Here is a 26,023-nt window from a genome sequence, read left to right on the forward strand (position 1 = left end):
GCGTTTGGCCATTGACTTTTGGTAAGATAAAAGTTCATAAAGAGATTTTAAAAAGAGCATTAGCTAAAGTTTCAACTCTTAACACCCTTATTTACAAAGTGATTTTTTTCTTTAAGAAATAAAGGTTTTGAGCTAAATTATTTTATCAAACTTTCTAACAATATTTTGAAAACAATTTTGTGACTTTTACATAACTTTGTGAATTGTAAACAAAAAAAAAAGTGCGACTTTTGTATATTGTTTAAAAACTATATTATCAAGTAAGCTAAAAGGTCAATACATGTAATTGTCACGAACATTCAATATATATATATATCGAGGAAACAGCCGTCCTACCTTGGTAGGAGTCATGCGTACTCTCTACCCTCCCCAGACCCCACGTTGTGGAATTTCACTGGGTTGTTGTTGTTGTTATATATATATATATATATATATATATATATATATATATATATTCTAAAAGTTTTCTGCATAATCAATATATTATATATTTAAGTTAATTTAATCCAAAAAGATTGTGACGAACATTAATCAATACATTCTCCTTTGACCTTTATTACCTTGTTTTATGGGTTTAGAACTTTCTTAGTACCTTCTTCGTGAATTAATACGTGCATTGAATGAAGTTAAATCTACTAGTCCAATTTGCAGCAAACACCATGATGACCAGTCCAGATTTGGTTATAATATTCAAGTAGAAACAACTTGTAATATTGGATAATTTGCTTTTCGGTAACGACCCATTAGGTCGTTTTGAAAACTAGAGCTTTTTATTTTATAAAAGACTCATTCCGTAAATTTTTAATGGGTATTTTGGATTATTCAATAACTATGATTATTTAGTTGAGGGGTGAATTTGAATAACTAATTAAATTAATGGGTTAAAGTGTTAATTTAATTAATACTATATACCAATTATTAAAGGAAAAGGATAGGGTTTATAAATTTTTTATACATAATTAGTTTGAGAAAAAAAAAAAGAAGAAGAAAACAGCGACGAACAGAAGCAGAAGCTGGGAAAAAAAAATACGGAGTAAGAAAGAAAAGAAAGGGGAAAAGAAAAATAAAAGAGAAGAGAAAAATAGAAATTTTCATTTCAAAGCGTCAAGGTAATTATTCTCATTCTTTTTATTAATTTTTTATGTGATTATGAACATATTTTTAGGGTATATTGGTGGATAAAATAATGCTAAAATAAGGAAATATGACCCTAGGGTTCTTCACATAAAATCTTGATTTGGGGGTCGAATAACGATCCGTTTTACCTGAAATTTGACATGTGAATTTATTTTATCATGAGTGAACATAATCGGAAAGAAAATTTTAGATTTGACTTTAATGACTCGGGATGACTTTTTGACCCAATTTTTTTTATCCGAAAATAAATATAGCTATATGGGTGTCATTGGATTCGTATTCTTATAAAGATTATGTATTTGAAATATTTTGATCATTCGGAAGCGTTACGAGAGGCTCAAGTTTTAAAGTGATTATTTAATTTAATTGAGGTTTAACCCTAATTTTGAAATTCATAAAATATGGGAGTTGACATGTTAAGTGGCATCAAGATTAGGAACGTGTTTATATAATTGGGTGAGTTATTGGGTCTAGGTAAAACATATAAATAATATTGGTGTCTATGGAATAATTTACTTATAAATATTATATATTTGATAGATTGGAAACGGCCTGAGGCATTGAAGAAAGGAAGGACCTTGGTGGATTAGCTTGGTTTCTTCGGTTGAGGTAGGTTATGGTTTTTATTCTATATCATAGATTGACTCTTAATAGTGATTGATATTCATTGGGTAATGTGTGAAGTTTACTAAAAAATTTAATTGTTGTGGTTTGGATGGTTGATATGTTGTTGTGATTGGTCTGAAATTCCGAGGCCATGAAATCCATAATCTTGAACTTGCCCTATCAAAAAATGGTGCCTTGAATAAAGAAGGCTTGATGAAATATTGTTAATAAAGTGGAATGTAATCTTGAAGAATGATAAATTAATTATATTTGGATCGGATGTCACGTTCCGACAAGGTATATCTGGATCGGGTGTCACATTCCGACACAATATATTTGAATCGGGTGTCACATTTCGACACGGTATATTTGGATCGGGTGTCACGTTCCGGCACGGTAACATTAAAGGAAAACAAATTAAAATGACTTAATACTACCCAACCTCCAATAACTCATTTTTCAAAAGAGTGTGATGTGGAGGCTTGAGTCCTCATGTGTAATCTTAATATTGTTGATTGGTTATGAAATTGTTCATTGTGTTGTCACTTGATCTTGATCTTGTTGGTTGCTTCCTGTTAAGTGTTACGGTTGATTTCTCGCTATTACTTTGTGCATATTGATTTTTATTTTGAGTCGGCCGATGATACCTACTCAGTACATATTGTCCTGTACTGACCCCTACTTGTATCTTTTCTTGTTTTATTTTGTGGGGTGCAGCGAGTGCTCCACCGATTTCGACTCAACCTCAGCTCTAGTCAGTCTCCAGTTTATAAGATTTCAGGGTGAGCTATACTTCTAGCTGGCGATGGAATCTCTTGTCATGGCATGGTGTCCTTAGTTTTTGGACACGTTATGTTATTTATTTATTTGGTGTTTGATAATTCGAGACTTAGTTTTAGAATTTAGATGTCCTTCATGTGATGACTTTCAGGTTTAGGGAAAAACGTATTTATTTGAGCTTCCGCGTTATTGTTATATTTATTAGTTGAGATTTGTATCGTTGGTTCTCCCACCTAGGAGGTTAAGTGTGGGTGCCAATCACGACCCATTTTGGATCGTGACATTTTTCTAGCTCCGTCTAATTTTCTTTTCTTTTGCCTATACGTCTCTATTAGTTAATTCAGTTCTTTAATATCCTCGTGTGTTGATTTGTTCTTTCCTCCACATGAGTAGCTATATACTAATAGTCTATTAATTTCTAGATTAGTTCTAGTACTATAAAATAGGCAACTATATTTTGCCAAGACTAGCTTGAATATCTCTCTCTTTCTATATATATATATATATACCAAGTTTTCTTCTCTTTGTAAAACCCAAACGTAAAAACTCTTGATTAGCAACATATTATTAGATCTTCACAATTGCATATCGATGACAAAATCCATTAGTATTTTGCAAAGTTGTATAGGTATGAACAATACCTACAGGTCCCATTATAGCTCTAATAGTAGTTTTAGATTGAAAGAACTTAATCTCAAATGCTTTGGAGGTCAACAACATATCTTGTCTCTTCTCAGCTCCAGAAAAGGGCGTCTAAATGGTGATATAATTAAGAGGTACACATCTTGTGTTTTTTTCTTTTCTTTCTTTTTCTGCTTGGAGCAATCGTAAAATTGTCTATCTACGCACATATTGATCACGATTTTGAACCGTGAAAGCAAGTCACTATTGATTGTCTACAATTCTACATCACACCCCTGGAATACGACCCTTTTCTAGACTCTGCGAAAAGATGAATTTTATGTCCTCATTTAATTTTCTTCTTAATTTCTTTTCCTATAGGAAGTTTGTGGTATGCTGCAATGGTTCCTTGCCTTCTCCAGCCTCTTCAAATCCCTTGTAAGTTTTACATTTAAGATCTGATCTGATCTTCCACAAAAAGGAATAAATAAATAAATTACAGTAATATAAAAAGTAATATTCATCAATTGCTCAAATTAACCTATTAATGTCTTTAATAATCACTTTTTTTATAATTTTTTTTATTGCTGCAGTAATGGCTGGGTTATAGGAATCCTGATATCAATAGCTTTACCATTTTTCCGCTTCAAATGGGGCTCATTATTGCAACTCAAAAGTAAGATTTCTAGCCAAAAAAGCTTATTAGTACTAATATTGAATTCTTTTAAGTTATAAGAGAAAATACATTTTATATAACTACTTAATTATATTATTCCCACGCAATTCTTGATTTTCTTTCGTGGGCCAAAAATATGTGGAAATATGTACTTGGTATGATTCTATCTCGGATCGAGCTCTTGCATTTTCTAATATCATGTTGTATATTGTACATGGTATACAACTCATTGAAAAACTTAAACGATCATAACATATTTTTATTTACTTAATTATATTATGTATGGTCTCTCATTTCTTTAATATGAGTGGACAGATAAGGTGGAAAATGTAATAGAAACAGTAGAAGATGTAGTAGATGGGGTGGAAAAAGTGGCTGAGAAAATAGACGAAGTGGCTGAACACATTGGGAATGTTTTACCAGAAAGCCAACTCAAAAATGTCCTTAAGGCTGTTGAAAATTTCTCAGAAGATACAGCTGAGGTTGCTCATGCTGCTGGAGATTTCATTGATCAGGTTTTTTTAACTAATCCACTTTCTTTATTTAATTAATTAAACACCTCCCATCTTAGCTAGCAAGTACTTAGGACTTAATTAGTTATTGTATTGTTTTACTTTTGGGTTATAGTACGTTTGAAATTTTCTTCTAATTAAAAATTCAATTCTTTAGATCTGGCAATAATTGACCTATACATTTCAAAAAGATAACTACTCCGCGTAACTTTGGAATATTTTCTAGTTCCTCAATTATTAATAAATTTTGGATTTATTAATCTCTTTTGACTTAACGAAATTAAACCTTTAATTAATTAAATTATGCACTTTTGATAGTCATATACTAGTAGATATTTATAATTATTTTACGATAAATATTAACTCTTCCACCATTTATATATTCACGTGTTATGTTAAATTTGTATTGTTACTTGATATTTGATGCTGAACAGTAATTTAATTATATAAATAGTTAAATATAACATATTTTCTTCGTGAAGAGACAAAAATGCAAATTTTAATTAATTCAATGTTAAATGTGTCGAATCATATATTATAATGACTAAAATCAAAATTTACCAAGAATTTAAGGGTCAAAAATACTATCATCCCTATAATAAACTCAGTAATATATTTGATATATGGATGATCATCCTCTAATCTCTCTGAGTCTCTTCCAGCCAAGAGTCCTACTTAATTATACAACTATCACAGTCTGACCAAACAATTGCTTTAATATAAAGTTCATAATTTGATTAGCCTAATCTTTTCATATAAACAAATTAAATACTCTCCTATTGTTCATCGACTATGACTTGAACATAAGATTATTATACAAATTTGCTTTCTCCTTGAATTGTCCAAACTCCAAAGGAAATAGTCCAATAACGTAACCAAGAGAATTTGCTTTCTTTTTAAGATTTCCTTTTCTAATTAACCATATCTACCTCAATAAATTAATCCTCTATCAAAATAAAGTCAATTTCGTCCGTGCATGGGAAGGATAGCAAATTAACAAATATTTAAATTTTATACAGAGATATAATAATTTTTACACGATCAATACATTTTGACTGGTAATATCAAGCCATGATTACTTGACTTTTCACAATTTGTACGTACCTTATTAACTTTGAGTTTAAGTTTTGTGTATTAACAATATATATATTAGATCTTTACACCATCCAATAAAGTTTATCTGTAGCAGTAGATAACTCTTCATATCAAGTCTAATATCAAGTGATAAAGATTAATAACTTGCTATATAAGTTAAATTGCAATGATAAAATATTTCGATTATCAATGTGCAAAACTTAAATCTGTCAAATTTATTTGAAAAGTTTCTTTACTAATGGTGCAAAATAATAAAATTAAACTCGTATATATATATAGATACAGGGAGAGGACGTGGAGTTGTTGGTTGAAGAAAATGTTGATTTGCCAAAAGACCAACTCAAAGATTTATCAGAGAAAACAGCCAAGGTTGCTCATGCAGCTGAAGATTTGAAAGATAAGGTTTGATTAATTAATTTTTCTATTATTAATAATAATCTCTGTTAATTAAACAGCTTCCTAGCTATTAGCACACTTAATTATTAATTAATTCCACATTACTTCTAGAGTGCAACTTTGAAACGTGGAACAGTAGCAATTTGTATTTGGTCAAAGTCACGATTTAAAATTAATGTTTGTTAGACCTTTAAAAAGCAAAAGATAATCATCCTTGGGACTGATATTATTTTTAAATTCATAATATTGATAACCGTACCTTCTTCGATAAAAACAAATACAAATTGTTCATCAAGTTGGACTAATTCAACATTAGACTATTATGCTATAATCTAATTTTCCCAGTTCCTATAAGACTTGCATTATTTTTCTCCTTATCCACTAAGATATAGCAAATAACCTAGAAAGTATGTTTTCTTTTTTCAAAATTTTCTTTTCTAATCCTACCTACTTTAATAAAATCATTTATCAAATATAATTAATTTTATGCAAAAAGAACGAATACAAAACACTCTCTCTGTTTCAATTTATATAACGTAATTTAATAAAGTTTAGAATTAGTCTTAAACATACCATAAATTTTCTTTGACAATAAAAATGTCATTAAAATAATATTAAAAAAATTTAATAAACTAATACACATAAAAATAATTTTGTCTATTATATTGCAGGTACAAGAGGTGCAGCTTAAAGCCGAGGAGACCTCAGTGAAGTCGTTGGTTGAATCCGTTAAAGAGGAAGTCAATAAGAGTTTATAACACCTAAAATATAGGATTTATAACACTTTTAGTCCTGATTATTGATAAATATTAGTAGTTGTAATCCTTGTAATATTTGATTAATTATATTTAATTTTCAATTAGTTAAAATATGCATTTCTGATTTCGTTACATATGAATATTCAATTAATAGAAATAAAGTCAGAATTTTGATTTATGAATTCTGAACTTGTCATCAAATTAATAGTCGTCATAGTTACTAAAATTGCAACTAAATATTTATACATATTTAGTATATATTTCCTAAATATACTTTTAAATAGAGTAATTTTACTCATAATTTTGTATCTCCAGATAAAACTCAATCACTTTTATAAACAAACAATTTCCTCCATGGCTTAAGATACCTCTATTTGGTTTGCAATTATTTCATTGATGAGAAATAAAGTGGGAGACACTATCATGTATTTCCTCATGTGCAATTTGCATCATATGTCGACCTTAACTTGATTGCCAAATATTAATGACAAGATTTGAATTGTACCTACTTAATTCCTCTGTTTCATGTTATTTGGTTTATGTTGATCTAATATATTTATTAAGAAAATTTTAATTAGAATTATACTTTATAAAATAAAATTATTAAAAATATTTTAAAATTTTAAAATTTATTATTATTATTATTTTACATAGTTATTTAGATTCCAAAGTTTAATAAAAATAAATAAATTAATACGTGTTTTACCAGTTATTAAAATATATTTTGATTTGTGTATATATCATGCGATTCACGTGTTGAATAAGAAAAATGCTAGTGGAGGCTTATATATGATTTGACCACTTTTATTTGAAAACAAAGGATATGCCAATGACAATTTTTTAAGTAGAAATAATATAATGGTGTAAAAACTAAAGGAAATCCTATCTTTATTCTACTTCTATTATTTTTTATTTTTTTTACAGAAATGTGGTAGATAAAGAAAGGACCAAAAAAAAGAGGATAAACACGTGGGCAACTAGTAATATTTTAATGCTATTTTTGTGCTACAATTTTCTTTTGGGTGAAATGGAATCCCACCACTTCTTACTACTATATCATTTTGTGTCACTCCTAGTACGACGGTGTAGAGCAAATTATATTATTATCTTGAAATCAAAATTTTTGATAATATCACAATTTCGATAATATTGTATTTAATATGCATTTTAAAAATATATCCCAAAAAAATGAGATCAAAAGTAACTGATGAAAATGCTCTATTCGTATAAATTTTAAAAAATGTTCATAATATCGAGAGGAATTACTTAACAAAGTTGACGACAGTATTCAGAAAGTCAAAAAAAAAATCTACTATATGACCTCATTAAACGTCTTAAGAATTAAAAGAAAATGATTACTTAGATGAAAGGAGAAAAGTCTTCATTATTTTTTTTATTAGCGGAGATATTTAATTTGAAGTAAATTTTTCTGATCACTTAACTAATAATTATTATTTATAAAGTAACTTTTGAAGATAACAAAATTATTTAACTAATAGTTATTGCTTATAAAGTGACTTTTAAAAGATAACAAGAGTGATTATTCGAGAAATGTTTATGTTATATGTCATTTACACTTGTACATAGAACGCATGCACCTTAGCTTCATATAAATAGTAGGTCTAGCAAATATATTGTCCAAAAAAGAGAGGACATACATTCAAATGCATATTTTTATTTTTTTTCGTTTTATCTTTTTAACTTATATATTCGTAGGAAACGCAAGTTGGCGTGTTAGGTATTAAAAGTATAATAATAATAGGAGTTACTGGTCAAGATATAATGCTTTCAATTATTATTCTTTATTCAAACCCCATCTTTTCCCAGAAATGAGACCGTTTGAATTGATTTATAAGTTGTTTTTAGTTTTTTTTAGTATTTAACTGGTCAACTTAAAATCATTTTGTGCTTAAAATAAACCTCAATAAATAGTTGAGTTTATTTGGATGAACTTATTTTAAGCAGTTTATAAGTTGAAAACAGCTTATAAGTCCAAAAAAAAAAGGTTGACCTGCACCTATTTTTTTTTAACTTATAAACAGTTTCCAACTTATAAACTGTTTAGAAATAAGTCAATCCAAACAGGTTATATATATATATTATATATATATATATATATATATATTAATTAATTAATTAAGTAGAGTATATTAAAAAGGTATGTGAACAACTGCTACTAGCACATTACTTCAATGCGCCTAATAATTAATGTATATATCCATCTACCTTCATTAGTTGACTTCTCATTTGCCTACTATTCTACTACGTTTCTTTCTTTCTTTCTTTATTAGATCTATAAAGAATAGAGATCTTCCAAAAAAAATCAAGAAATTAAATAATTCTTAGTAGAGCTATGGCAATGTCACAAATTATTATGATCCCAGCAGCTTCTTACATGTCAACAAATTTAATTAAACCATGCAGCAGCAGCAGCAACAGATCTCTAACTCAGATCTTCAATCCTTTAGCCATTTCTAAAAACAACAATGGTGGTCGTGTTCTCACAACCACCTCCCACAGATCTGGTGTTCTACGAAAAACTAACAAAATTATCCCAAGGTAATTAATATTTCCTCTATATTAATTTATTTTATGATATCTGTGTGATTTATTATGTCTCAATAAAAGAATGATACGTTTGTATATTTGCAAAAAAAATTACTTTAAACTCTTGTAAACTTTTTTTTAGTTTTCCAGTTAAAATCACGAATCACAAAAAGTGGGAGGGAGAGTATAATTGTTGATTATTGTGTTCGATTATCACACTAGCTATTTTGTTGTTGTTACTGTTTCTTTCTGGTAGACTTTACACTACTTCCTTATTAGTAATTGCTATGCTTTCTTCATTGTGTTCTTCATTTTGTACTTGAGTTTGATGCAGTTGAGTCGAGTGTCTTTTGAAAACAACTTTGTTATCTCCACGAGATAGTGATAAATTCTGCCTATGGATTTGTTGTTGTAACAACTCTTTCTATGGGTGATTTTTCTTGTAGATTCTTAATTAAGTCCTTTTAATGTTTTTTGTGTGGCCAATTTAGGGATGTAGTTGTCCATGCAACTGCTGAAACAGGAGATCTTCTTTCTGGTGTTATTCCCTTTTTGCCAACAGGTGAAAATTCTTGGTAAGGAATTTAAAAACCATGTTAGTTAAATGCTAAAATTTGATTATTCTTACTTGACATTAAAATGTTATTGACAGGGTTAGCTGGGCTGTGGGATTAGGTGTAACAGTACCTTTGATAACAGCAAGATTATTAACAGTAACAAGTATGTATGTATGTATATGTATATATATGTATCTTCTGCTTAATTTTTTACTACTAATTATTTTTTTTCTCGTTTTTAATTTTTTTGTTTTGTGATCAACGTTCAATAGAGCAAGTTTCACTTGCGGCGGAGACGGTGGAGAAGGTGGCGGAAGCGGTGGAAAAAGTGGCGGAAGATGTGGACAAGGCGGCGGAGGAATTTGCTGCGAATCTTCCACAAGGAAAACTTAGAGGCATAGTGGAATCCATCGAACATTTGGCTGAAGAAACTGAAAAAGACGCTCAATCAGTTCAAGATCTCATGGACAAGGTTACTTTTGTCTTTTCCCCTCAATTTTAATTTTCATCTACTTGGCAAATGGCAATTCTTAAGAAAATATGCAATTTTTTTATTGAGTCAAAATATCTAATTAATTTAATTATGGTATCATTTATTTAGATCGCACTTCAAATATCGAAAGGATACCTACCAAAGTGATAAGCCATGTGCCCTAAAAAGTCTACCTACTCCATTTTGTTAAATATTTTGGGAGTACAAATTAGGTTGATTATGCTTAGAATTGATCTTGAATGGGTTAATGTCATTTTGATCGCTATGTTATCGATAAATTTATACTTTAGTCCTCATAGTCTATATAGGATTATGATATTTAATCTATTTGAAATGTGCATTTTTAATCTCTTGGTTAATGAATATTTACAAAATCTAATCATATTTGGAATGATTGATGATTATATATATAGGTTGAAGAAGTGGATGAAAAGTTGGAGGCATTTATCAGTAATCAATTGACTGTGAAGGTACCAAATTCATCAAATGATGGAAAAAAGAAACAATAGATTTGTCATTTCCTCAAAATTAATGGGGGTTATTGATGTTCTTCCACTTATGATATACTATGTATTATTTGTGTTTTCTTTTCCTTTAGATAAGTTTGTAAAATATTGTAATTCAAAAAATATTCTCTCTTTTTTACTATATTACTTTATGGAATCCACATGGTCCTGCAGATGCTTTTCAGAAGTATAGTTATTGATATTATTATCCTCAATAACTGTATGCTTCACGCGGGAATTATTTATTTTTTGAACAAATTAATTAAAATATTAAAGAAAAAAGTCTCAAATATGCCATCGAACTTTGAGAAAATATTTATTTATGTCATCTGTTAAAAGTTTAGTTCATCTATGCCATTGTCATTTGAGAAAAAGGCTCATTTATGTCATTATTTTTTAACTTCGGTTATGTAAAACCACCAAAGAACCTTTAACACTTTTTTATTGGAGTTTTGAATCAAATGTACTCTTTTTGCTTCTTCTTCTTCTTCAAGAACACCAAGAACTTCAAATTTCCAAGTTATTCAATTTTTTACGAAATCACCTCAAATTTCAATAGTAGTATCTTTCCGAGCTAGATATCAAAAATCCAGTATCTTTTAAGCTTGAATTCAACATAACTCAACAAGACATACTTAAAAAAATTTCAAAGTTTTAATCTCTTTTAGTGATAGAATTTTTTCCACAACTCCAAATCACTTGAAATTTTGAACATAGACATAATGAACTTTAACATATTATTTTTTTGAGTCTTTGTTCAAAATTTCAAGTAATTTGGAGTTGTGGTGAAAATTCCACTATTAAAGGAGGTTAAAGTTTTGAAACTTTGAAAAAAATTTAAGTGTCTTATTGGGTTAGGTTGAATTCGAGCTCAAACGATATTGGATTTTGATATCTAGCTTGGAGGGATGCTACTATTGAAATTTGAGGTGATTTCGTAAAAAATTGAAGAAGTTAAAAATTTGGAGTTCTTGAAGAAAAAGAAGCAAAAATAGTAGATTTGATTCAAAACTTCAATAGAAAAGTGTTAAAAATTATTTGAGTGGTTTTGCGAAATTAGAGTTAAACAATAATGGCATAGATGAGCATTTTCTCAATTGACAATGGCATAGATGAACTAAACTTTTAACGGATGACATAAATAAGTCTTTTCTCCGAGTTCGATGGCATATTTGAGCTTTTTCCCCATATTAAATTGTTGTTGTGTTACGAGCAACTTGCTATACTTGAGTTTTGTTAGACAAGACGAGGATGAGATGAATAAGAATATCTTATGAATTAAAATATTTTATCAAATCGTTTCATCTCAACACTAGATGCAAGAGGGGTGCTCCATTTTATGGGAAGGATTTGTGTTCCCTAGGTAGATGGACTAATTCAAAAGATCATGTTTGAATCACATGGTTCACGATACTCTATTCACCCTAGAGTGACTAAAGTGTATTAGGACTTGAAACAACTATATTGGTGGTCGGGTATAAAGAAAGACATAGTTGAATATGTAGCCAAGTGTCAGAACTGCCAAAATATGAAGTATGAGCACTAAAGATCTGCAGGTTTGTTTCAAAGAATGCCCGTTCCTAAATGGAAGTGGGAGAGAATAGCTATGGATTTCATGGTGGGACTTCCTAAGACTTTGGGAAAGCATGACTCTATTTGGGTGGTGGTTGATAGGTTAACGAAGTCAGTACACTTCATTTTGGTAAGAGTGGATTATAATGCACAAAGTTGGCCAGGATTTATGTGAATGAGATAGTAAGGCTGCACGAGGTACCCTTTTCTATCATTTCAAACCATGGTACGCAGTTCACTTTCAAATTTTGGGGTAAGCTGCATGAAGAGTTGGGTACATTGGGACAAGTTCTTGTCCTTTTGTGAGTTCTCCTATAACAATAGCTACCATGCTAGTATTGATATGACACCATTCGAAGCCTTGTATGGGAGGGGATACAGGTCTCCCATAGGGTGGTTTGAAGTTGGGAAAGTGGAGCCATTGGGGGTCGACTTAATGAGGGATGCTCAAGATAAGATAAGAAGCATCCAAGCTAAACTTCTAGCGGCTCACAGTCGTCAGAAGGAGTATGCTGATCGCAAGGTGAGGGACATGACATTTGATATTGGTGAGCAAGCACTTCTAAAAGTATCACCCATTAAAGGGTGATGAGATTTGGAAAGAACGACAAACTCAGCCCTCGCTATATTGGCCCCTTTGAAATTCTTGATTGTATAGGGCCAATGACGTGCAGGTTGGCCTTACCACCTAGCTTGTCTGGGGTACACCAGGTGTTCTATGTATCTATGTTGAAAAAGTACCATGGGGATGGGGACTACATCATTAAATGGGACTCGATATTGTTAGACAAGGAACTTTGATTTATGAAAGAGCAGTTGTAATTCTTGATTGTGACGTCCGAAAATTGAGAACTAAGGAGATCAATATGGTTAGAGTGCAATGGAAACATCGTTCGATAGAGAAAGCTACTTGGGAGACTGAAAAAGACATACGAGACAAGTATCTTCAACTGTTCGATGAAACAAGTACTACTCTATCTTTACTTTAGCCTTATTTTTCCTAGTTAGTTACTCGGGGACGAGTGATGGCTAAATTGATATCTATTATAATGAACTGCTCCCGTCGTTAGGGATAGGTCAATGGGGAAGGATTTCGGGTAAAAAAAACTTCGGGTAGTAATTTCAAAAAATTTGAGCCTTGGCCAGATTTGAATGAATTCTGAGTCAGGTGAAGTCTAGGGTGATCATGTGAATGATGGGAGGTCAAATTTATAATTTGATTTGACAGGATTATAGCCAAGGCGATACAGAGCATTTACGGCTTTGCGAACTCGCATTCGGGCGAGTAAAACTCTCGAAATTGAAGTTTGTGTAACGAGTATATTTTAATACGTCTTTGAAAGAGGGTGTGTTGTAAAAGAGAGGCTTGGAGCACAAACTCTGAGCTCATTGTTCCCACATATCCCGCCAGAGTGGAAAGTCGTGACTTAAATCGTGAAAAAGACCAGAAATGGTCTTTTCTGCAAGAATCAGTTTCTAAAACTCCAAGAGGCGATCTAGGGCTATTTTCGTGGATTTTCCATGGATTTTCACGCTTAAGATAATGTTTTTACTCCCTAGATTCATACTTTGATTCTTAGAAACTAGAAGGATGGGTGATAATCATTGAGGGAGGGTTTGAAGTGAAAATCTATGGTGGGAAATAACCCTAGGGTAAGATTAGGATCATGGGCTTGGACTAGGGAATGAAATTGTTATATATTTCTTGATAGTTAGGCCATTGTATTGATTCTTGATATGTATTTAATGTTTCTAGACCAAGAATGAGAAGAACGAACCCAGAAAGGGAAGGCTATTGCGTTGTAAGGTTCTGAAAGCTTGAATTTGAGGTAGATGATGGTCTAGTTTCACGTATGTGTTTCATATACTTGTTAAATTACTTCATGATATGCATATGTGTATATGAGTACGGAAACATGCTAGATTATGTGCGAAATAATCACTTGTTGGCCTATTATTATGATGAACCTGTTTTTGGTGGTATAAATATTGTAAGTATTGAATGTTCTTGTGATTGTGATATCTTAGGATCGGGTGTCACATTCTAACACATAAATTGGATTGGGTGTTATGTTCGGACACGTATTTGAATTGGATGTCATGTTTTGACACATATTTGGATCGAGTGTCACGTTCCGACACAAAGTGATTTTTTGTAAGTCCCTTGAGAAGACGCTTGTGTGAATTTGTAGCATGTGAAAAACATTGAGCTGTGATATTGAGATGTGGTTGACTTATTTTGTATATGTATATGCCTATTGTGTTAAAATTTACTTATTTATGATCCGCCTACTGGCTAACCGCGTGATCCTATCAGTACACCGTTGTTTTATGTACTGATACTACTCTTGATCTGCCTTTTTGTTGAGTACAGAGCATATTCAACCGGTTGTAGAGAGATCTCAATTGGAAGATTAAAAGGGTGTTCAAAGTATAAGGGTGAGCTATTCGGTCATGCTGCCGTGGACCTTTCTATTTATCTCGGTCCTTCTTTCGGGACTCATATGTTCAGGCAATGTTCCTGTTCATTTATTTGTTTCTATTTGGAGTTGTACTACTGTTCTAGACTTGTTAGTTAGAGTTTTGGTACGATGACTTTCAGTTCCTAGGATGTGTCTACTTCCGCATTTCGTTGATATTAACATGGTTGACTGAGTTTATGGGAACTCAACAATATTTCTAGTTTATTCTTGCTTCCGCAAGTCTTTAACTGTTATCTCCTAAAGTTTGATAAGCTGGGCTACAAAAATGATTCTCCCACTGGAATAAGTATTGTGGGTGTCAGTCATGGCGGATTGGGATCGTGACACCATAAGATATAATTAAGTTTCTAGGTTAATTCAAAATATTATTTCTAGATACATAACAAACACTTATCCAGATTCGTAGAATTGAAAAATGGGTATTGAAGAAAATAATTTAGAATTGAAAAATGCAGTCGATTTCATCATTTTTGAGCTAAAAGTTGAAAATCAAAACCTCAATCGGATTCAATAATATGGAAAAAGAAAAGGTATATTTTCATATTATCAAAAATTTGTAGATGAAAAGCTATAAAAAAAAATTTAAATTGATAACTGATGACTAAAAAGAAAAAAATGGATAAAGAAGAAGATGAACAAGAAAATTTGGTACGATTTGGGATAAATTGGGGAGAAGAACATTTAAAATTTGAATTGTTTGAAGTTCATAAAATTTTGAAAGAGATTGATATCAATTTGTTTTGCATGATTTTTGAAATTAACATTTAATTTTACCTTTAATTTTCTTTTTAAACATAACAACCAAGCTGTCTAATGTATCAGAATTAATGTATCAGGATGGCTCCTATGTATCCGGATGACACAAATTTGAAGGGCTTTTTGTAAATTGAAAAAAGGTAGGGATATAATATAATTTGTTCCTTACACTGTGAAATTTATATAAATTATACATAAAATAACATCAAAAATAGCTAATATCTCAAATTAAATATAAAGTAAAATTATTTTCAAATTTTATTTTAAAATTATGATTCTTATCCCGGGTAGCTAACTATCTTTTTTGGGGGTCCTATTTGTTATTGTTTCTAGCTTGGCTTTTCTCAAAAGAAAAGAAATAAATAACCACGTGGCAACAAATTACAAAATGTGTTATATTTCCTTTTCTTTTTCTTCCATGTAGTAGGTGTTAAACTATGCATTTTTAAGAAATTATTTATTAAAGGGTTAGTTATGAAGCTTAAAGTGAGATAAGTATTCAACACAATTCATGCCTCCCTAATAATTACTACTAATATTAAGAGAAAATATTACCATAAATTCGCCATGTCACGTTTTTTCTTTTCCAAGTTTCAAATGTTAAGTTAATTAAAAAAAATAATTATTCGATATCCGATATCTATATTAAAGCAAACTAACTTCAAATTCGCAAAAAGAAAACCTACATTAAGGTAAAGTGCTCTCCAAACAAAGACAATTCAATATCTTTAGAGAATTCGAATCTATATATATCTTCTGATTAAGGATGAGTCTGAAAAATCAACTAGACTACTTGGTTTTTCTTTCAAGTCAATTGAGAAAACGAAGATTAAAATAGTGAATATTAATAAAGAGTTTTTAGGAAATTCCTATGGCGCAAAATAATTTGGCAATTGACGAAACCTAATTAGTTGTTGATCATATGGGAAGGTCAAAGATACAAGCAAATTTTTGCTCTAGTTTAAATAAGTTTTGTATTAGGACGTAGTCTTGAAGTTTCTATTAACTTGAAATCGAAGAAAAAATATTGACATTCATGTGACAATTTTTCAACTACTTTGCCACTATTAAAACTTAATATGTCGTTGTCTATGTCAAGCCACTACTTTTTCACTTTTTCTTTTCATTTTTTTCTTCTCCTTTTTCTTCTATCAAAAGTTGTCCCTCCCCATTTGCTAAATTTTTTCATTCGCAATGACTATTTTATAGCCACCGCAATTATGCAATTTAGAACACGGAAATAATTCTCTTCTTTCTCTTACTGTTTTTTACTATTTTTCCTTCTTATCAATTTGCTAAATTAATTTATTTTATAACACGTTATCAACATAAGCCTCCATCACTTTGAGTTATTTTAAAAAGGTAACAAAAGGATAAGAATTTTATTTTCTTAAAATGTCTAATATCTCTAAACTTGAATTTGTTGCTCTTGATATATCTAGAAAAGGCTACTCAACATGGCACTAGATACCGAAATACACTTAGAATTGATGGGTCTGGCAGACACCATCAAAGATGACAATATGACATCTAGTCAAGACCGTGCCAAAGTCATGATATTTCTCCGCCACCATCTTGATGAGGGGTTAAAATTACAGTAGTTCACATTAAAAGACTTACTTAAACTGTGAAAGAATCTGAAAGAAAGATATGACCACCTGAAGTTGGTCATCCTTCCACAGACACGTCATGATTGGCTCAATCTGAAATTAATGAATTTTAAAAATATACCTAAATATAATTCTGCCTTGTTTAGAATTATAGCACAGTTAAATTTATGCGGAGAAGAAATTACTTAGCAAGACAAACTTGAAAAAACATACTTCATATTTCTACCCGCGAATATGCTCCTGCAGCAATATCGCGAAAAAGGTTTTAAGAAATATTCTGAATTACTTTCTCACCTTGTTATTGTTGAACAACATAACGAATTGTTAATGAAAAATCATGATAGTCGGCCCGTTGGTTCTTTGTCACTCCCTAAAGTGAATCAGACAAACTATAACCAACGAGAAAGAAGTAATGGCTCCAGTCGTGGTCATAATAGTGGTCGAAGAAGAAATTATAATCATGATGCTCGGCTGGCACCGAGAAATGATCAACAGTATAAAAAGAAGAGTGAAAGCAAGAACCTATACCAAAGAAAAATTCAGAAAGTATATGTTATAGATGTGGAGGTATGTGCCACTGGTCACGGACCTGCCGACCATCAAGACGTCTGGTTCAGCTATATCAGGCATCCTTAAAGAGGGTAGAAAATAATCTAGAGATAAACTTTATCTCTGAAGACAATATTGAGCTTATGCATCTAGATGAAGCTGATTTCTTTAATTTCCCAAAAAGAAAATATGAATATTGATAACCCTGATAATATTTAAATAATTTCTTTTTATTTGTTTGTACTAAATAATATGTTTGTATTTTTCTAATTTATGTAAATAAATAAAATTTATATAATGAGTCATGCTTTAATTATAATGTTTACTTTATTTCTTTTTGAAAAAAAATATGGATAAACCTCAAATTTTGTTTGGATCAATGATCAATCACGAATATATTTGTGTAATTGATAGTGGAACAACTCATGTCATTTTTAAAGACGAGAAATATTTTTCCTACTGGTAATTCAAAAATTATTGAAGGCTCCAGAATAGCTTTTATATTTCTGCCTAAAGGGACAAAAATTGTTATAGAAGATCCACTATTCTCTTCTGAATCCCTAAGAAACTCGTTAAGTTTTAAAGATATCCGTAGAAATGGATATCATGTTGAAACACTAAATGAAATGAATATTGAATACCTTGATATAACCAATAGTATCTCAGGCTAGAAATATATTTTGAAAAAATTACCAACTTTATCGTCTGGCATATATTATGCAAAAATTAGTGCAATTGAAGCACATTTGATCGTAAACCAGAAGTTTACTGATCTAAATACATTTTTCCTATGGCATGATCGAATAGGTCATCCTGGACCAATAATGATGAGACGAATTCTTCAAAATTCAACTGGACATACGTTAAAGAACCTGGAGATTTTTACGAATGATGAATTTTCATGTGTTGCTTGTTATCAAGGCATTCATTGCCACACCATCAATCTTGAAGGTTGATATCGAATCTCCTGGATTTTTAGAGCATATACATGGGGATATATGTGAATCTATTCATCCACTTAGTGGATTGTTTAGATATTTTATGGTCCTAATAGATGCATCATCAAGATGGTCTTATGTGTACCTTTTATCATCTTGCAACCTGACGTTTGTGAAGTTATTAGCACAAATAATAAAATTAGGAGCGCAATTCTAAGATTATCCAATTAAAGCTATTCGTCTAGATAATATTGAAGAATTTACATCCCAATCTTTTGATGATTATTGCTTATCAATTGGGATAAAAATTGAATATCCTGTTGCTCATGATCATACTCAAAATTGTCTTGCAGAGTCATTTATTAAGCGCCTACAATTGATAGCAAGACCTCTACTTATGAAAATAAAATTGTCAATTACTGTTTGGGGTCATGTTATCTTACATGCAGCAGCACTTGTACGTTTCAGACCGATAAATTATAATAAGTACTCTCCATCACAATTAGTATTTGGTCATGAGCCAAATATAGCCCATCTACAAATTTTTGATTGTGAGGTATATGTGTCTGTAGCATTACCACAACGTACAAAGATGGGCCCTCGACGAAGATTGGGCATATATGTTAAGTTTGACTCACCCTCCATAATTTGCTATCTTGAACCATTGACAAAAGACTTATTTACTGCTTAATTTGCAGATTGTTGGTTTGATGAAATAACTTTTCCGCAATTATGGGGGGAGAGAAAAAAAGACCCCAAAAGAGAAATTGCGTGGAAACTTTCATCACTATCTCATTTTGATCCACGTACCCGCACATGTGAGCATAAGGTCCAAAAAATCATCCACTTATAGAAAATAGCAAATCAAATGCCAGATGTATTTACTGATTTGAAATGGATAACTAAGTCACATATCCTTGTAGTAAATGTGTCTATCCGGATTGATGTCCCAAAATGACCATCTACTAGTATCATAGCTTCTGAATCCCAAAAATGCTTGAAGCGTGGTAGACCATTAGGTTCAAAGAATAAAAATCCTAGAAAGAGAAGCGTGAGAAATAATAAAGATGATACTACAAAAGAACCTCCTAAAGAAGGTCAAGATTTGAGTAATCCTGATATTCCTGAAGAAATCAGTGAACCCGAGACTCAAGTGAATAAAGAACTTTCAATAAGTTTTACAGATGATAAGATAAATTTAGATCAATTGAAAGTTACGATTGATAATGATTTTACATATAATGTTGCACTTAACCTCATGCAAGATAATGAAAGTCTAGAGCCTAAATCCGTCGAAGAATGCCGACGTAGATGTGATTGATTGGAATGACAAAAGGCAATTCAATCAGAATTAGAATCACTTGCTAAACGTGAGATTTTTGGACCTGTAATCTAAATCCCTGAAGGTGAAAAATCAGTTGTCTATAAATGAGTTTTTGTGTGAAAATGGAATGAGAGAAATAAAATTGTAAGATACAAGACACGCCTTGTTGCACAAGGATTCTCTCAAAGCCCCCGGGTCAATTATGAAGAAACATATTCACCTGTTATGGATGAAATCACTTTTTGATATCTCATCAATTTAGCTGTACATAAACATCTTGAAATACATCTAATGAATGTAGTTACAACTTACCTTTATTATTCACTTGATAATGAAATTTACATGAAAATTCTAGAAGGATTAAAATTGCTTGAAGCAAGTGTTAAGTCTCGGGAGATGTACCCAATCAAATTGCAAAGATCATTATATGGTCTGAAACAATCAGAGCGTATGTGGTATAATCGCCTTAGTAAGTACTTGATAAATGAAGGTTGTATAAATGATGTCATTTGTCCATGTGTTTTTATTAAGAAAACGAAATCAGAGTTTGTTATACTCATTGTTTATGTTGATGACATAAATCTCATTGGAACCTCTGAAGAAGTTCAAAAGGCGATTGAATATCTAAAGAAAGAATTTGAGATAAAAGACCTTAGAAAGACAAAACTTTATCTGGGTCTGCAAATTGAACATTTAGCAGATGGGGTCTTTGTCCACTAATCTGTCTACACTGAGAAAATCTCAAAACTATTTTACATGGACAAAGCAAATCCATTAAGTACTCCAATGATTGTTCAATCATTTGAAGTGGAAAAGATCCATTTTGACCTCCAAAAATGAATGAAGAACTTTTTGATCCTGAAGTACCATATCTCAGTGCTATTAGTGCACTTATGTATCTTGCTAACGCAACCAGGCCTGATATAACATTTTTTTGTTAATTTGCTGGCAAGGTGTAGTTCATCTCCAACGCGAAGACATTGGAACGACATCAAACATATTTTGCAATACCTGGGTACCATTGATATGAGTTTGTTTTATACTAACAAAGGTTGTGCAGACCTTATTGGTTATGCAGATGCAGGTTATTTATTAGACTCATATAAAGCTCGATCTCAAACAAACTATCTATTTACACACGGAGGAACTGCTATATCATGGAGATCTACAAAGCAGTTTATTGTTGCTACTTCTTCAAATCATGCTGAAATAATAGTAATTCATGAAGCAAGTAGAGAACGAAAGAACGAAACATATTTCACCAAAGACAAATGATAGCAAAGTACCTACAGTTATATTCAAAGACAATGTCGCGTGCATAGCTCAATTGAAATGTGATTTCATAAAAGGAGACAGAACGAAACATATTTCACCAAAATTATTTTTCACACATGATCTCTAGAAGAATGTTGATATTGATGTACAACAAGTTCGTTCGAGTGATAATCTTTCAGATTTATTCATAAAGGCATTACCAACATCAACTTTTGAGAAGCTAAGGTATAAGATTGTAATGCGTCGTCTCCAAAATATCAAATGAAGTTTTCACCAGGCAGAGTAAAATACACGCTGCACTCTTTTTTCCTTAACCAAGGTTTTGTCCCACTGAGCTTTCCTGGTAAGGTTTTTAATGAGGCGACGCTCAAGGTGTATTACCAGATGTGTGTACTCTTTTTCCTTCATTAGACTTTTTTTCACTGGGTTTTCCCTAGTAAGGTTTTACGAGACAATATCTATGGGTGTTCAGGATAACTATTTATATTATTCATTGTAAAACTTTTAATGAAACACATTATACATGGACATCCAAGAAGGAGTGTTATAACGTAATATATGGTTGTCCATGTCAAGCCACTACTTTTCCACTTTTTCTTCCCATTGTTTCCTTCTCCTTTTTCCTCTACCAAAAGTTGCCCCCTCCACTTGCTAAATTTCTTCATTCGCGGTGACTATAAATAGCTACCGCAGTTATGCAATTTAGAACACGAAAATAATTCTCTTCTTTCTCTCTTTCTCTTATTGTTTCTTACTATTTTTCCTTCTTATCAATTTGCTAAATTAGTTTATTTTATAACAACCACATATTTAAAATGTGACCATCTTTTAACTATTTTGTTGGCTATATTCTAATTAGCGATTATAGAAGTTCTTATTTTATCTCGATTCAAAGTCAATTAGTTTGGCTAATTCATGACTTACTTGTCGAATTACTTAGGGGCTACATCACGCGCTAAGTCTTTACAATTAATAGTTTGTTTGATTAAATTTTTAGGAGGTAAAAAATATTATTTTTTTTATAAAAAAGTGCTTCTATGAAGTAGCAAAAATAGTTTTTCTTCTACCAAAAAAAATGTTTTTCAAAAGCTAAAAAGGTAGTTTTTTCCTAAAGCATTGAGCACTATATTGAAAAGCACTTTTGAGAAAAATACATTTAGAAGTACTTTGAAAAAGTTTGGCGAATACTAATTGTTGTTCAAAAATATTTTTAAAATGTATTGATCACACAAATTCCTTATTGCAAAGAAATAAGTCGGTTTTAGAAGGTTAATCAAACAAGCTATAAGTAGGAGTGGGCATAATTTGAACAAAAAATAGTTGAATTTTATAGGAAAAATTACGTGAATTGGCAAATATTACATGTGTATTATTTAATATAACAATAGTTTCACATAATTATGGATGAAACTTGATATTATACAAATCTGGGGCTGATATACAAATTTGAAAGCGAGTTTAGGGATCATATACAAATCTTTAAAGCAAATTTATATTTTTTTTGTATTTGTATATTCGGGGCTCATATACAAATCTTTAAAGCAAATTTGTATTTTCTTTTTGTATTTATATATTTCAAGGCTCATATACAAATCTCTAAGGTTTGCATTTGTATACAAAGCGAATTTAAGGGCTTATATACGAATCTCTAAAGAAATTTGTATTTGTATGTACAATCTCTTCGAAAGCCCAATTTGTATAATACAGTGAGGTATTTAAACGGAAAAGCCCTATTTATATCATGCAGTCAGATATACAAACGAAAATAGGCATAACAACTAAAACTATAGCTATTGAATGTAATTAGAAAGACTATAACTAAAGAGCCTAATTATATTTCAAGTCTTTGCTATTTTTAAAGGAAAATTTTCGCATATAGCCAATCAAAAATACCTTAATTATGCTCCATAGCTATAGTTTGTTAATTACAATTCGTAGCTATAGCTATAGAAGCGTTTGTATAATTCACGAAACATTTGTATACGCTTGTATAATTCGCTATACAATTTGCAGTTTTTGTATATAATATTTGTATATTTCACTATACAATTCATGCACAACGTTTGTATAATTCGCTATACAATTTATAGTATTTGTATATTTCGTTATACAATTCGATTCACGCACATCATTTGTATAAATCGCGCAAACTATACAAAATTCAATTGTATAATTGCGCGAATTATGCAAAACTCAAACTGTAATTACAGCTAAATATTTACCGCGATCCAATCTAAGAATTTATAACTATTAGATGTTATTTTGTTAGGTTCCAATATATATGCATTTCTATTATATTAGAAAAGACTGAGGTTCAACATGGCATAATGATAATAAATTGCAAGTTGAGAGTATACTTGACTTTTCGAGCATTAACATTGCATTTCCAAATTTTACAAAAAGTAGTGTGAATAGTACTTTTAACTTGGTGTCTATTGTTTACACATGTATTACACTACCTCTTATCAAAATTTTTACTCTTTTCCACAAGCTTTATCCCCATTTCATTCTTCAGAAACGTCATCATAGAACAGTTGAGAGGAAAACATACCTCAAAATAGCAAAAAATTCTTCTGTTCTTTTCGAAAACAAATCAAGTCTAACTTAGTTGTGTAATTCAACAATGTCCGTCTAATCTGATAAACATCTATAAAAAATAAAGAGACCTGCAAAAATAGCTTACCAAAGCCACAATGAGTAAGAGGAAGATAATCAATATTTATCCAAGGTAATATTGCATCCGCTTTACTTCTATTTTTAGTTGTCCTTTGCTTTGTTCATCACTTTGGATTTTCATTTTATATCTCACTTTTGTTTTTGATTTTTTTTCAAAAATTTGTAATTGCAGTTCGGCCATTACTCTAGCAATACTATATTTATCACTAACAGGTAAGATTTTTTCTTTTATATTTTTCGTCGTCCTATTTCGATATCTTAGATCATATTTTTCAAGCATGAAATCTAAGAGGACTATAATAGAAGTATTGTTCTAGATATATTTTTTTCTGCCGGACCCAACAGAAAAAATTAAATTTAATGAAGGTTATTGCAAAATTTCGCCTTTATCTCTTTTGATCAAGCTTTCTGGAAGTTTTTTTAAAAGCCTGTTTGGCCTGACTTTTAAAATTATCTTATTTTGGAAAATATTTTCGATAAAAATATGTTTGATAAAAACTGTTTGTATTTGATCGATCAATTTCAAATATATTTTTGAGAAATTATTAATGTTTGGATAACTTTTAAAAAGTGTCCCCAAATATATTTTTCAAAAAAGTGAATTTTAGGAGAATTAATTTTTTTAGCTTCTGAAAACTGCTACTTTCTAGATGTATTTATTTTTTGACAAAAATTTAGTCAAATACTTTATTTTAAAAAAATAAATACTTTACATATCTCAAAAAGTTTGGCCAAATACGCTATGCACTATTTGAGATGCTAGCGCTAACTTCCAGAAAAAAAAATTTAAAATGGCCAATTTAATTTTTATTTAATTTATTAGAAGTCGGCTAGATTTTAATTTGTTAGCTTAATAATTAAGTGATGAGAATAATTGTACTCCAAACAAATGAAAAATATTTCATCTTTTAATCGTAACATTAGTAGACTTAGATAAGTCTATGATTTAGATTGAAATATTAGACAATTTTGCCTAAGCCAACTCTATCAATAAGCTACTACTTCATTTCTGACTAAAGAAACACATAATAAAAGTTTAAATCTATTTGTCCTTGTTTTGGAGTTTTAATTAAAGAATTAATTTAAACAATCATCCACTAAATTACTTAAGTAAAAGGAAATTTGATTGTTGAGTATTTAGGTAAAGACTCATTTTAATTATGTGTAATTTCTATAAATATCATAGTGTTAAAAGCTAATTACATTATTTTTTTTCAAATTACAAAAATTTCTTAAAATTTATGAATTTCGAATATATCACTGTACTTTTGGATACATCAGCAGACATTCGAATATATATGAGAGGGATGTATCCAAGAGGGGATAGAAATGTGTCATAGAGGGGATAAGACATCCGGAAACATAGGGGAGGGAGGTATTTGAGATGGGAGAGATGTATCAGAGAAGAGAAGGATGTATCCAAGAGGGGGGATAAGGATGTATAAGCGAGAGTAGAGTGATCTATTCAAGAGGGAATTTTTGAATTTTTTTTAAATGATAGAGAATTTTTGAAATTATGGTAAAATAAGATATATATTTAGATAATTTTTTCTGTAATTGTACAAATAAAAAGATCTTTGAGTATAAATAAAGAAACTAATTCATTTCATTGCAATTTTGAGGGTAACGAAAAATTATACTCCCTCAGTCTAATTTTTTATGTTTTACTTGGCACACTTCTTAACAAATAACTAAAATGATAATTTTATCATGTCACTCTATTAATTATAAGTGAAATGAATAGTATTTAATAAGTAAGATAAAACAGATATGAAGTGATAAATTGTCATTTGACACATAAGTGCAAGTGCAGACCATAAATCATTAGCTTTTTTGAAGATGTATCAATTCACTCATCTAAAATAGTGCAAACTCCATAATTATATATGTAGACATGATTCTTCACATGTATTATAATCAACCACAAAATATTATATCTATAATTATGAAGCTTCCTGTCATGATCCAAACTGGGCCGTGAGTGGCACCCACACTTAACCTCCTAGGTGGGAGAACCAACGATACAAACCCCAACTTACATTAACGATTCAACTTATAAATTACGATAACACTGCGGAAGCTCAATCCTATTAAAGTCAAAAATAACAAAATCCACTAAAATCTATTACTTGACGTTCCCCAAAATTTGAAAGTCA

At 30.6% G+C, this 26,023-nt stretch overlaps 2 protein-coding genes across 2 annotated transcripts; both read left to right on the plus strand.

Annotated features, from left to right (window-relative positions):
• The first annotated feature begins 3,001 nt into the window (after nucleotides 1-3,001).
• Nucleotides 3,002-6,697, plus strand: LOC129902110 (uncharacterized). Its single transcript, XM_055977154.1, has 6 exons — nucleotides 3,002-3,299; nucleotides 3,526-3,582; nucleotides 3,738-3,820; nucleotides 4,136-4,335; nucleotides 5,707-5,829; nucleotides 6,495-6,697. The coding sequence occupies exons 1-6, from the start codon at nucleotides 3,115-3,117 to the stop codon at nucleotides 6,579-6,581; spliced, it is 735 nt and encodes a 244-aa protein (XP_055833129.1). The 5' UTR covers nucleotides 3,002-3,114; the 3' UTR covers nucleotides 6,582-6,697.
• Nucleotides 6,698-8,822: 2,125 nt separating this feature from the next.
• Nucleotides 8,823-10,871, plus strand: LOC129902749 (uncharacterized). Its single transcript, XM_055978132.1, has 5 exons — nucleotides 8,823-9,140; nucleotides 9,620-9,703; nucleotides 9,781-9,848; nucleotides 9,958-10,157; nucleotides 10,592-10,871. Exons 1-5 carry the CDS (start codon nucleotides 8,935-8,937, stop codon nucleotides 10,685-10,687), a joined length of 654 nt encoding a protein of 217 aa, XP_055834107.1. The 5' UTR covers nucleotides 8,823-8,934; the 3' UTR covers nucleotides 10,688-10,871.
• The last annotated feature ends 15,152 nt before the right edge of the window (nucleotides 10,872-26,023 follow it).

Source organism: Solanum dulcamara, chromosome 9 (genome assembly GCF_947179165.1).
Source record: "Solanum dulcamara chromosome 9, daSolDulc1.2, whole genome shotgun sequence".
Classification (NCBI taxonomy): Eukaryota; Viridiplantae; Streptophyta; class Magnoliopsida; order Solanales; family Solanaceae; genus Solanum; species Solanum dulcamara.

Coding starts and splice junctions, on each gene's coding strand:
- LOC129902110 (XM_055977154.1), top strand. CDS start 3,115: ATGACAAAATCCATTAGTATTTTGCAAAGTTGTATAGGTATGAACAAT. Junction 4,336..5,706: donor CTGGAGATTTCATTGATCAG/GTTTTTTTAACT, acceptor ATATATATATAG/ATACAGGGAGAGGACGTGGA. Junction 5,830..6,494: donor CTGAAGATTTGAAAGATAAG/GTTTGATTAATT, acceptor ATTATATTGCAG/GTACAAGAGGTGCAGCTTAA.
- LOC129902749 (XM_055978132.1), top strand. CDS start 8,935: ATGGCAATGTCACAAATTATTATGATCCCAGCAGCTTCTTACATGTCA. Junction 9,704..9,780: donor CCAACAGGTGAAAATTCTTG/GTAAGGAATTTA, acceptor TGTTATTGACAG/GGTTAGCTGGGCTGTGGGAT. Junction 10,158..10,591: donor TTCAAGATCTCATGGACAAG/GTTACTTTTGTC, acceptor TTATATATATAG/GTTGAAGAAGTGGATGAAAA.